Here is a 12,329-nt window from a genome sequence, read left to right on the forward strand (position 1 = left end):
CAACACTGCAGCAGAGCAAACGCTGGATTTTTCCTTTATTTATTTATTTTTCTTCGAGCTTCTGGAGCCGTATCCCAGCAAATCACATCTCAATGATTTTATTACTTACATATGCATATGGGGATGTTTGCAGACCACTGATTGTTGTCTTGGCAGGCGATAGTTTTCTCTCCAATCAGTTCGAAGCCAAACTGGCATTCAAACCTCAGGATTCCTCCGTTTAAAAAACTGTCTCCCTCTCTTATTCCATAGAGAGGAGTCCCGGGGTCACCACAGCTCTCTTTGTCTATTTCTGTAAAAATAAAAAAAAACACACAGTTTCCATGAAAAGTCATTAATTTCTTTGTGGACCTTAGAGACGAGGCCAAATGACCCGAATCTTGACTTAGTCTAACAGTGTTACTGAGGTTTATAAATCACAGCACCATTTAAGAAAATAAACCCAGAAAACACATTAATAACAGTTATAAAAAAAAGTAAAGAACTTAACGAAACTGCATGAGTTCCTTTTCACTTTTCACCCAGTGTTAACCATTTCCCACTTAATAGCAATTCTCCAACTGATCTTCAAGGTTGATGCTTTTCCTTCTGCTCATGTTATTAACCCTTTAACACCTCGAAATGTCTCCCTGGACTTTTTTTTTGCCCATTTTTCCAAAATAACTTTCAATATCTGGCAGTTGTTTGAACAGTATAACACATTTTTAAAGCAACATTTGTTTGAGTTTTAGTCTCAATCTGCAAAAACAGGCCAAAAAATGGAAATTATGCATAGTTGTTTTTCCAACGCTCTCCCCTCTGGTGACTAAGACGCTGATTCGCTGGATTCCTGCAACAGCGTGAGTGAAATGACCACAATGGTCTTTGTCGTGCAACTTCTCAGCCTTCAGAAGCCGCGCTATCACGTTCATGCAAAGTGCACCCGTGCAAACATGTCGCCTGCGATGCGCTCAGTGTGAAAGGGTTAACAACAGCAATGTATTGCATCCTCAGTCACAGAATTGGTTTCCAACCATCCCCAATTCACCATAATTCTGTGCAAACCTCTCGCTGGCGTGTGCTATTTCTGGAAGTGCACTCTCCATTTGCCAGGTCCTCCTCTCCTTTATTCGCCAATTCTTTTCCTATTTCCAGTATTATTTACGGGAGTGGCCCATGACAGGAGGCAAAGTTTTGTGCTCGTGTGGGTGTCTGAGCACGTGTTTGTGATGTATTGCATTAATTTCCATCATGACATTGTCTTTATGAAGCTCACGGCCTCGACCAATCACAGACAAGGCCTGGCCAGCACACACACACACACACACACACACACACACACACACAGACACACAGACACACACACCTATGAGAAATGGAGAACAAATTGCTTTGTAGCAAAAACAGGCACACTGTCAGGACAATCCCACACACACAATCACACATACTGCATAGAATACATATGCTTGCTCTCTCTCACATACGGAATAATCCTTTATTATTTTTTTATTATTGTTAACAACAACACTCACAAAGTCTTAGCTTCCTTAAAGTACATGTATGTATGTGTGAATGTACGTGTGCTGTATATACTGTAGGTATTAATACTTCCATCATGCTCGCACCCTGTTCTCCATGGGGATTCACACACAGTAAGGTAATACATTTTGGGTGCGGGGAGGCTTATGGGCTGCTTGTCTTTCATGAAAATAGTGAAAGGGATTTTAAAGGTAGGTGGCTAATAGTGATTAAATACTGACTGTATGCGGCGATCAATGCCACGTTCTTAGCAAAAAGGTCTCCTGCGTGTTTTCCGCTCATGCTGTGCTTTAATTTCAATTTTCCTTCCCGCGTTAATGCCACCAGAACAAAAGCAGGATCCATTGAAACACATTACGCCGACAGTACAGCAGCGACTGCCACAGCACAAAACCAATTGGAAGGAAAGTCTATTATGTATGTATATTCAAGCAGGTCTGAATCGAGAGAAAGGAAAAGAAACGAGAACTTCAGCCCGGCTAATTAGCTCGTGCTTTCATGACACTGTGACCTAAAGGGAGTGGCTCAAATGGACTCGTTCACGCAGCAGACATCGGCGAGGACGGTCTGTAGACTGAAATTTATCTCATTTATAACACTTGCTACACTGACATTTCCTTTCGGCTTGTGTTGCACCTCGAACCAGGCCACTGAGGAGCTTTGGAGGATTGATTTAATAGGCTGTGTTTGCAGGAAAGATGGCAATTTTCTGTTCTCATTAAAACACATATATTCTCCTGCCCACTCTTGTCACTTAAAGAGGACACACACGAAAAAAAGGTGCTTTCTTTGATCTGCACACATCACTGTGGAGATGTGCATCGCTCCAGACGCTGTCTCATGACCTTGTAATAAGCCTGTGATTCCAACATAATCAGGGAATTTCAGGATGTGCCTGTCCTCTCACAGATTCTGCCAATCGTCTGTGCACAGCGCGTACAGGTGACGAGAACAGGACACCCGCACCTCGGAGTCATTTCTGCTCCACTTAAATGCCACTATCGCTTCGTCTCCCCAGCTGAGGACAACAAACATTAAATAAAAAATACGTTGCGTCAGTGATTAAACCATTGCGTTAAGTGCACCAAAAAGAGGCATGCCAGGAAAATACTTAACAAAGGTTAAAGCTGCATTTTATTCTCCATTTTATGTAAAAACAAAGAGTCTAACAAGCTCTCAACCATCTGGAGCTCTTTCCTGATGAGCCTTTCAAATTACTTCATGACCAATGAATGCCAAAAAAAACGGCATCTCATACTTTGTATAATCTACAACTTCATCAGTCTCTGTCTACTCAATCTATTCTGGTAGTTCCAGAAAACCTTAACGCTATAGAGAGTGCTATTGACAATTAAAATGATCCTCGGCTAGAACATGAATCAGAACCATTTTTTCAGCGCGAAACTGTTTCTGCTCGGTTAACCAGAGCTATGTATGTATGCTTTGAAATGTGTGGAATATATTATTAATAAGCCTTAATGGGGGGAGGGAAAAAAAAATCCATTTTAAAAATGGGTTTTGACCGAATGACCACAGATGTAATACTTCAGTATCACTAGCACTGGTGGCTACAAGAGAACTGACTATTACATGACTCAATAATTCATGAGCAGCAAATGAAATGCTGTTTACTGTGATTAAGTAAGTCCTGCCCTTAACAGGATACCTTCTAAATCATTTGTATAATGTATATGCTGAATGTGCGCGCACACACACACACACACAAAAAAGCTTTAAATCATTAACCCAATACTGGGGTTATTGACTGTTAAATTGAACCCTGTTTTCTAGTTATGTTGTGGATGAATATTTCATGAATTCACATTCCATGGCGTTTTCAGTCGCTGTGAAGGAAATGCTGTTTAGTGCCGGGTGATTACGAGAGAACCTGCTCCGTGTCTGAGCACTACAGGGCTGCAACAGGGCCGGGATCCTATGGGACCCAAAACAAATTGATAAAATACATCCTACTGTGAAAGCAATGAGATGTTGTTATTAAGGGGAGTTCACCCGTGTATTTTCATTCACGTGTTGTCAGTTGAAAACGCTGCGTGGTGCAGAATTTACTTCAGTTTGTCTCCACTCTGGCTTCTTTCACCCACCGGCTTCCTCTGTACCACACTTCATTTAAACAAATCATGCAGTGGGGCTTCATACCGTTGGTTTAGAAGACAGTGACGTGAAATAGATTTCCATCCCAACACGTATGGATACACAAACACAACGCAAACACACACACACACACACACACAGAGACTGAAGACTCTGTCCCTTACAGCACACACACACACACACACACACACACACACACACACACACACTACACTGCTCCACTGAACCAGGAGTCAACCATGCTGTAAAAATCCACCTTGACATCTTCCACTCCAATAAAATACAACACATATTAAGAACCATAAAACAGATGAAAAAAATCTTAAAAGAGCTGGCATTATGACTTAATGAGGGCAGAAGAGAAAAGAGGAGAGGATAGGAGAGAGGAGAGGAGAGGAGGAGAGGAGAGGAGAGGAGAGGAGGAGAGGAGAGGAGAGGAGAGGAGAAGACTGTTGTCACGCCGCATGTTTGTCTTGTCGCCGCAGAAGTGGTAGCAAGTTCGCTAATAGCACACTTTGAAATAAATCTGGTAATATCCCGCATGTGGAGCACAAAAGGTAAAAGTCATTTGTCATGAGATTAATATGGGCGCCATCTAACCCTTCTTTACAACTGGCTGGGAAGCAGGAGCTTGACGTCTGTGTGCTGCACTCTGCAGTTTCAAAGCACGGGGTTATATAACACAGAATGATGGGATAATGCTGTGAATGATGCACTTAGAGGAGCCGCTGCTCGGGGGAATGACTCACCGTCAGAGAGATTCTCAAAATCATCATTCACACGTTTTAATGTGAAAATGGAAGAGCGATATTTCCACTTATTACACAAGGTTTCATATCATTTAGGACAATCACATTGCGGGGGGAAATATTCAAATGACAATTCTTACACAGGTGGACATTATGTCTGCAGACAGATTTACACACTACACTTACACGCTCGCTCTGACTCATATTTATGAAGTTATTTTAAAACTTGTGAAACATGAACTCTATGGTAATTCTTGTGCCTTTTTTTTTTTTTTTTACCCGCAGCTCAAGTTGACATTCTTTACCGAACACATCCTTGTTAAAAAAAAAACCAAAGCTTTAGTGACTAAAAGGCGTCTGAGGGCAAATGAGCACCTGTGTCTGTTTCAATTGGCAGGAATCAGCTGCTCCCTCTAAGTGGAGCAGAAGGTTTCGCTCTGTGTGGAGAAATGAATTCTGCATCAATCCAAATGGCAGCTGCTGAATTTAAATAATACAAAGCAGTGGCGGGGCTGCAAAATCCTGCAGTGGCCCATACAAATCTCAAAAGTCAGATGAGCTTGTGACAGAGCGCCGCTGCGGCCACGCGGAGCTCGCACGCACAATTTGAGCTGACAAATTTACTATATAGTTACAAGTACTGGGTAGAGTTTACCAGCACATTTATTTGAACGCTGTTCAGGCAAATTTGCATCATTTCTGGAAGAAAATTCAGCACATTTCCTTTTGCCCGGTCTGGGTTTAATGTCCTTGTCCATTTACTATATGAGTATATACTATTTATGGAGGGGAAAAAAACAAACATTTGAGCTGTATTTAATGATGTTATGGATAAAACTGACATATAAACTCCACCACACTGCGGACGTTCCTATTTCTTAACTAGCCGAAATCCGATTCAAAGTCAGATAACATGAAATCAAATCACTCTAAAACATACAGTACATTAAAAAATTATAACACTCAAGATTTCATACAAACTTAAATAACTGGAACGCTGTTGTAGGGTTGTTAAATTCGAGCCATAAAGCAAATATAAAGGCAAATAGGATTTGGAAGTACATGTACATGTGTATTTATATTGTCTGCGTCCATAGTCACAGATATATTATGCTCTAAAATCTCAATACTGCCCCTTTATGGACTGTGCAGGCTGATATATAAGCTGATGTTAAATTCATTTATTCATAGAGTTGTCAGAAACTCACTGAAACTTTTATGTAAAGGACTCTTATAGTTATAAATGAAACATCGAGGTTCAGGACTGGTGTGTGTCAAAGTGTTGCCAGGTTGGTGACCTTGGCTTTAATAATAGATAATGATGACAGAAAAGAGAGAGGGATGCAGAGGTAGAGGAACTGAGTGAGTGTGTGTTTAAGAAAGAGAGGGAAGGACAAAAGTCACAGCTGAGAGTGAAGAGAGAAGATGAGAGAAGATTGGTGTCTGACAAGGAAAAAGATATAAGCACCCGACGATGACAGTGGAAATGCTGTGATTTTAGAAAATACAGAGAGAGAGAGAGAGAGAGATGAGGAAAATGGACAAAAGAGAGACAAAAAGAAGGAAAGACAGAGAGAATGTGATGAGTAAAAGACTGACTTGTTGGAAAAGCTCCGTCGGCTCGCTGATGGAGGACTTGTCTATCACACACGCACACACACACACATTGCATCAGTGACTTTGCAAAAAAGAGTCACTAATGATGTTTATATTTCACGACCAAGGCCGAAGACAGGAACACACAGAGCACACCTAGACACCTGCATACATCACTTCCTGCCCGTCTCACATTCCACTAAAAACACATGTTCACCTCGCACAAAGACCACGGCCACTCACCTTTATCGTAACACTTGTGAGGGATACTGTAGATGTCATCATAAATTCTTGCATAATAAATCCAGTTTAAATGTATTCTCAATTGTTAATATATGACAAACGTCCACTGCAATGCATTCAGTCAGACCATCACAGCCAAACAATGGAGTATTATTACAAGGCTGGATGCTTTTAGATGCTGGTACCCTCCATTAACTTCTCTATTGATCTCTGAGGGGAAATTAGGCAGAAGAAATGAATGGATTCCCAGAGGAGATGCAGTTTCTAATTTCAAGTTGATTTCTTTTTAAACATTGCACACCTGCACTGTTTAGCGTTATTATCAATAGTCGCGTCGTTTTCCAGCCTTGAATACTTTTGTGCGTTACCAAAAGCAAACAAATAAATGTGACTCTATGTTCACGTTATCGCGATTGAGTATAAAGGGAGAACACGGAACCAGAATTAGCAGCGTGACCTCATTATAAGTCAATAAATCCACAGACGATGGCGACGCAGTGTTCACAGCTCACCACTCTGTGTTTCTTGAACTGTATTTTTGAAAAGTTATTCATTTTTAATATAGCAAGACCTAATCTAACAGTGCAGGAAATACTCTGTTCTTTACTGATATTCACAGGTCAGTTATTGCGAGACACAAAAAGGATTCATCTGACAGGAAGCCTGTTCTCTACAACTACTACTGAGGCCAACTCTTGTCCTGGTTAGTCATCTTCAAAGTCCCTCTGTGTTGAATACACAACTAATATTTGATTTGATTTTACTCACAGACAAAGTGTCTGTAGGACAAATGTATTTTGCTGGACAGCAGCCACCGTGACCACAATTCAACAGCAGAATAATAGCATATTGAATTTCTTTTCATTTCCCAAGATTCCCCTTGAGCCTCTTGCTTTTAATAGTTCACCATTAAGCAACTCAAACTCTCTTTGGAAATCCAGGTAGAATGGAAAAGGAGCACAGGTTAAGAACAACAAAAAAAATGTGTCCCTTGATGAGTTTTGCTTTTTCACGGCGACAAAACAATTGAAAAGTTGATCTTTGATTGATTAAAACACTCAAATGGAGCCAAATAGAAGCAGGAGTGAAGTAAAGGCGAGTCAAAAGTCAGTTCCGAGACACAGTCAGGATACACACAATAAGCAACCGAGTCCCCCATTTGTGATACAACAGCAGGACAGTGAAATCCTTTTGTCACCAATTGGCTTCACAATATCGTGTGAGAGTGGGCGGAAGCGACGCTTTTAGTGATGTCTTGTGAACGTCAAACACTCACCGGGGCCTTTAGCAAGTCACCTGGCAAGTTTGAAGCCTGTCAAGCGACTCGTTATGCAATTAAAAGTCTAACAGAGACATTTATAGATAGACATGTAATCTCAATGTGTGAAAATACCTTAAGACTAGGTCTGTAAACACATCTCACTGTCTCTAAAACTAAAGAGATGCTAATTAACTTCGCCTGTTAATGCACCAACAAACATCTGTGCTTTGATTTATGCATTTTGTTCTGTTGCAAACAAAATTTCCCCCCATTAAGATTTTCCAATCCAGTCTCTCTTGATGAAAACACAACATCTCAAAGTGTAGCGCCCTCTTCTGTCACGTTTAACTCACTGTTGCTTCCAGGACACAGCAGAGAACCGGACGAATCATTCTCTCACACGGTGCGTACGTACGTATTAAACCCTCTGTCTTTCGACCCACTTTGACGCTCAAATGCATCAGTTATCTCTTACCTTTGTAGTTGATCTTAAATCCTATCGATCCAACACTCTCATCTGACTGTAGGTGAAGCCACATCTGGTGAGTCATACTGACGATCAGGTCAGGAACAAAGCTACCTGATAGACTGAAAGAACGGAAAATCATTCATATTTATTATGTGCTCACACCCTCAATAAATAAATGAATAAATAATCCACCATGAGAGTATCAACTAACCTGGAGGTTATATTTTATGTAAAAGAAAAAGTCTTATACTGAAATGTCACAGATTGTGTTGCTTCGGTTGGAAACAGACCTTTTGTCTGCTAGTAACTACTGCAGGATGAAGTAAAAACCATCAGCTTTTACAAAAACTACACTTCTCTTTTATCCTTCTGGGGACTGTTAAACATTTAACATTGACTTAATCTTTTTAAATTGAGTACAAATGCTGCACTACAGTGTTAGAATCTAAAGCAGTGCATCAATGGCCTCTTACGAAGCTGTACGGCCAATCAGAAAAGACGAGGTTCACTTTTTTAAAGAATTACAGTAAGAGAATTAGTTAAAGAAGGACATTTTCTGAACGTTATCAAATGAATCTTTCTTAATTGCAATAATCTAATAATAATATTTTTATTTTTTTTTTAAAGAAAAATTTGCCCTTCATTAATAATGTAAAAAAATGAGGTTGATTTATGAATGTGAAAATCACAAGTTCATTTATAATCTGTGTTATATTTGACATCCAATGTCCCAAGAAGATAACAAATAAATCTCCCAAACTCTTTTTTAAATAATAAGAAATAGCTTAAAGTATGTAAAGAGGAAAGCAATACTTACACTTGCAATATAGTCGTCGGATCGCCCACTTCACCCCCATCGCCGATCGTCAGAGTATCATAGGCTATCTCCAAGTCAAACTCTTCAAAGTTGATCTGGATCACCTGCAGTTCACACGCACAAAAACAGACATTTCCTATTTAGATTGGAAATTCAAAGGTTACAAAAGCAAAAGCTGGTAAATGAACAGCGCCAATGGTGGTTCAACCAGGGTATCAGCGTATTTTGATCCATTTTCTCAATGAGATCAAATAGAGCGAAATATTACAAGCTCATAAAAGCATGGGCTTTATTTATTTCTTTATTTTTTTTAGAAATTACACAGAAAATTCAAACTTATACCTGCAAATTGATATTGCCCTCCACCGACCCCAATCTTTATGCAACAGAGCTGACTTTCAGACTTTCACCTATGAACAATATGCATTGCACTATAATAACGACAGAGCAAAGGTCTAATTAGTAATTAAAATCATGAATGCGTCACACACTGTGGTAGGACTTTATTAATCACACTCGAAGGAAGACTGCGGGGATGAGCGGTAACTCCTGCACGGCACGTAAAGCGGAGAGAATCTGCGCACGGCTCAAAACTCAGATCTGGAATCATTAAACCAACAATTTGTGTTTCATCTGAGAACAGAGAGAAACACATTTGGCAGAGATGAAGAGGGAAAACGAGAGATGGGAGGAAGAAAAAAGAGAATTGAGGCACAGGAGAGATGGAAGGGGTGGGCACACAGGGAGGAGGAAGAAGGTTTGGAAGAAGGGAGGAGAGAATAGGAGGAGAGAGAGAGAGAGAGAGGGGTAATATGGAATCTTTGATAGCAGCAATCAATGAATGGCATCAGGGTATTTCTTGTTTGACGCTTGATGGAAAATTAAATCACTTTCTTTACGGTTTCTCCTCTTCCTCTGTAGATGTGAGGAATGTTCAGATTTCCAGATTCCATATTCACATGGAAAACATCTCCCTGACATGGGCCTCATGCATCCTGGTCTGTGAACCACGTGCATGTTTACAAGCTTTCTTCGGAACACCTCGGAACATGATACCACTAAGGTGCGAGTGTAAACAGCTTATCCCTCAGCCTCAGCGACACTAACTCATCCACTGCATCTGTGATGAGACAACTGGAAAAAATAAATAAATAAATAAATACAAAACAACCTGAGCAAGAAAATGAAGGTGCAAATTAAATAAATTACACACACAAACAAACAAATACCAGCGGATGGGGCTTGATTTCAACATGTGTATTTATCACTCGGTCTGGATTTATTTTGATTTATTCTGTGTTGTGTTATCTCATCTTCATTGTCTATGTCCTGTATTCATGTCCGCAATTACTAATTTGTTGGTACACAATTAAACGGCGGTTAATATGGCCAGACGTTTTCCTTTTCTTCTGTTTTAATTTCATTACAACGGCAATGCAGTAAAATAGTAGCTTTGAATCATTTCTATTGTACTCAGCCCAGAAGGTTGTCAAAAAGTGTCCGCGTCCAATATTCACTGAGGAAACTTTTAAATATCAACAATTGTAAATTTGGCATTTGTCAGTGTGACAGTACTTCCAGCTCGGGGAGCCAGGGATCAAGCAGAGCAAACAATGTTGGGCCGTGTTTCAGCTCGGTGAGTGGGACTAAGAAGATATGCTGGCTTTGTTTTCTCGACATGATAGAAGCTCAAGGTCTGAGGCACTTTTGGCTGCAGAGCCGCCGCATCAACTTTGAGTTTTTCCTCCTCATCTTCTGTCATTGTTGCCTGATTTGATTTTGTTCACAGGGTAAAATCATTAATTCACAAAGAGGAGCTTAAACAAAAAAAAAAAAGTTGTTGATGAACTGCAGCCAAGGCGGGACACTTTGTCTGATATTAACTTTACGGGGAGGTACAACAATTGATGTCGCAGTGCCACTGTAAAATTAACCAAGATGGAGAGCAGCGGCAGCACCACATTCACCTGATGTGACTGGAAGGGAGTAAAAACAATCGGGGCCTACAGAGGAGAAGCAGTGATCTGCCCATCGCTCATATTGCTGACTCAGTCATATCAGCATGTAAGGCGGCAGATTGGATTAAAGCATTACCTACAAACCTGCTAAACTCTCACTGGCAAGCACACACACGCACGGGGAACACACTCGCACAGACAGGCACCACTCAATGGAGATTAATGTGTCTATTTCTGTGATTACATAGTCACCATTTTCACACTTATCATATTATTCCGTTGAGCCCAGTGCAGGCTTCCAATACAACAGCATGTCTGACAGTAAATAATCCACACCAGTACAGGGGAGGGCTGTTCTCACACACGCGCCGTCATCAAAAAACGGCAAGATCAGACGTTGAAGAAAGATTTATTGTCATCGCATCACTTTCTTTCATTGGATACTTTGTTTCACTTCTGGTGGCAACAACATTTTAGTAAATGTATGTTTCATGAGCTCACTTCTTATCTCCGTGGGGCAACCATCACAAGACGTTCTGCAGGTACATTCAATAATTCATGCACTTGACGAGCAGATTATCTTCTAAATAGCAGAATCGATGTGCTTGAGGTTAAAAACGCTGATTTGAGTAGGGACTTAGCCTCCACGGTGATATCTTTTCAGATTTTAATATAGTACCAGTAAGAAAAGGCTGCCCGCTAACATATTGTATAATGTTGGAGTAGTAAATTGTCCTCTTTTTTACAACTGGGACTAAATTATCATATGCTTCACCATCAATGTTGTTTTATAGTTTTTAATCTAGATGTACTTTAACATCCGATTTTGCAACAGTGCTTTACAACTGTGATGGTGTAATAGGTTCATGTGTCGTCACTGCACTGAGTGTATGCCGTGCTGCTAAAGCTGCCATTCATCTGCATGTCTGAAAAGAGAAATGTTCCCGTTCTGGAAGCTGCGAGATAGTGTATGGATTTCATTTGAACATGCAGCGGTGGTTGAATTCCTCAAAAGTGCTTATTTTGCCAAAAAAGAAAAAAAGAAAAATAGGCTCTGATAGCAAAACAAAAAAACAGACTTGGAACGGCTGAGGGCAACAATGGCATCAAAACATTCGGATAAATAAACCGAAGAAATAAAGCGAAAAGGAGGCGGTTACAGGGTAAATAGCAGGTGATGTAAACTGTTAGCGGCTTGGTTAACCAGGTAATAGAAACGATCCAGTCCTCTCTGGTTCTGTGGCAGGAAACAGGCCGCGCGTGTTTGGCCGTGCACTTTGAAAAGACAGAGGCTCTTTGTGTTCCATTGACGGAAACTGGTCCAGCTCCTATACATCCTATACAGAACCGCCTAATGCCACATCAGCATAGTTCACACGGCATTAAACACATCGAGGATATAACTGCATTACTCTGAGCTCATGCGTGTCTCTCTCTCTCTCTCTCTAACTCTGTGTTTCTATGATAGTGAATGCTGCACTGATGTCATCTTATAGAATGTCATTACTGACAACGTGTGGGTCAGTGTTTATATATGCATACTGTTTGTGTGCATGTGTGTGTGTGTGTGATGGATGAAAGGGAAAACACTCCACATATTTCTCCT

The 12,329-nt window shown here is 40.5% G+C and overlaps 1 protein-coding gene across 1 annotated transcript in view; it reads right to left on the reverse strand.

Moving 5' to 3' along the window:
• Positions 1–12,329, reverse strand: part of LOC122786300 (CUB and sushi domain-containing protein 3-like) — a 303,505-nt gene that overhangs the window by 76,653 nt on the left and 214,523 nt on the right. The window contains exons 12-14 of the mRNA XM_044052500.1: positions 8,766–8,869; positions 7,955–8,067; positions 110–292 (exon numbers count right to left, since the gene is read on the reverse strand). Of these exons, the coding sequence (XP_043908435.1) occupies positions 110–292; positions 7,955–8,067; positions 8,766–8,869 (400 nt within the window). The remainder of the gene's footprint in view (positions 1–109; positions 293–7,954; positions 8,068–8,765; positions 8,870–12,329) is intronic.

This window comes from Solea senegalensis, linkage group LG20, assembly GCF_019176455.1.
Source record: "Solea senegalensis isolate Sse05_10M linkage group LG20, IFAPA_SoseM_1, whole genome shotgun sequence".
Taxonomy (NCBI): domain Eukaryota; kingdom Metazoa; phylum Chordata; class Actinopteri; order Pleuronectiformes; family Soleidae; genus Solea; species Solea senegalensis.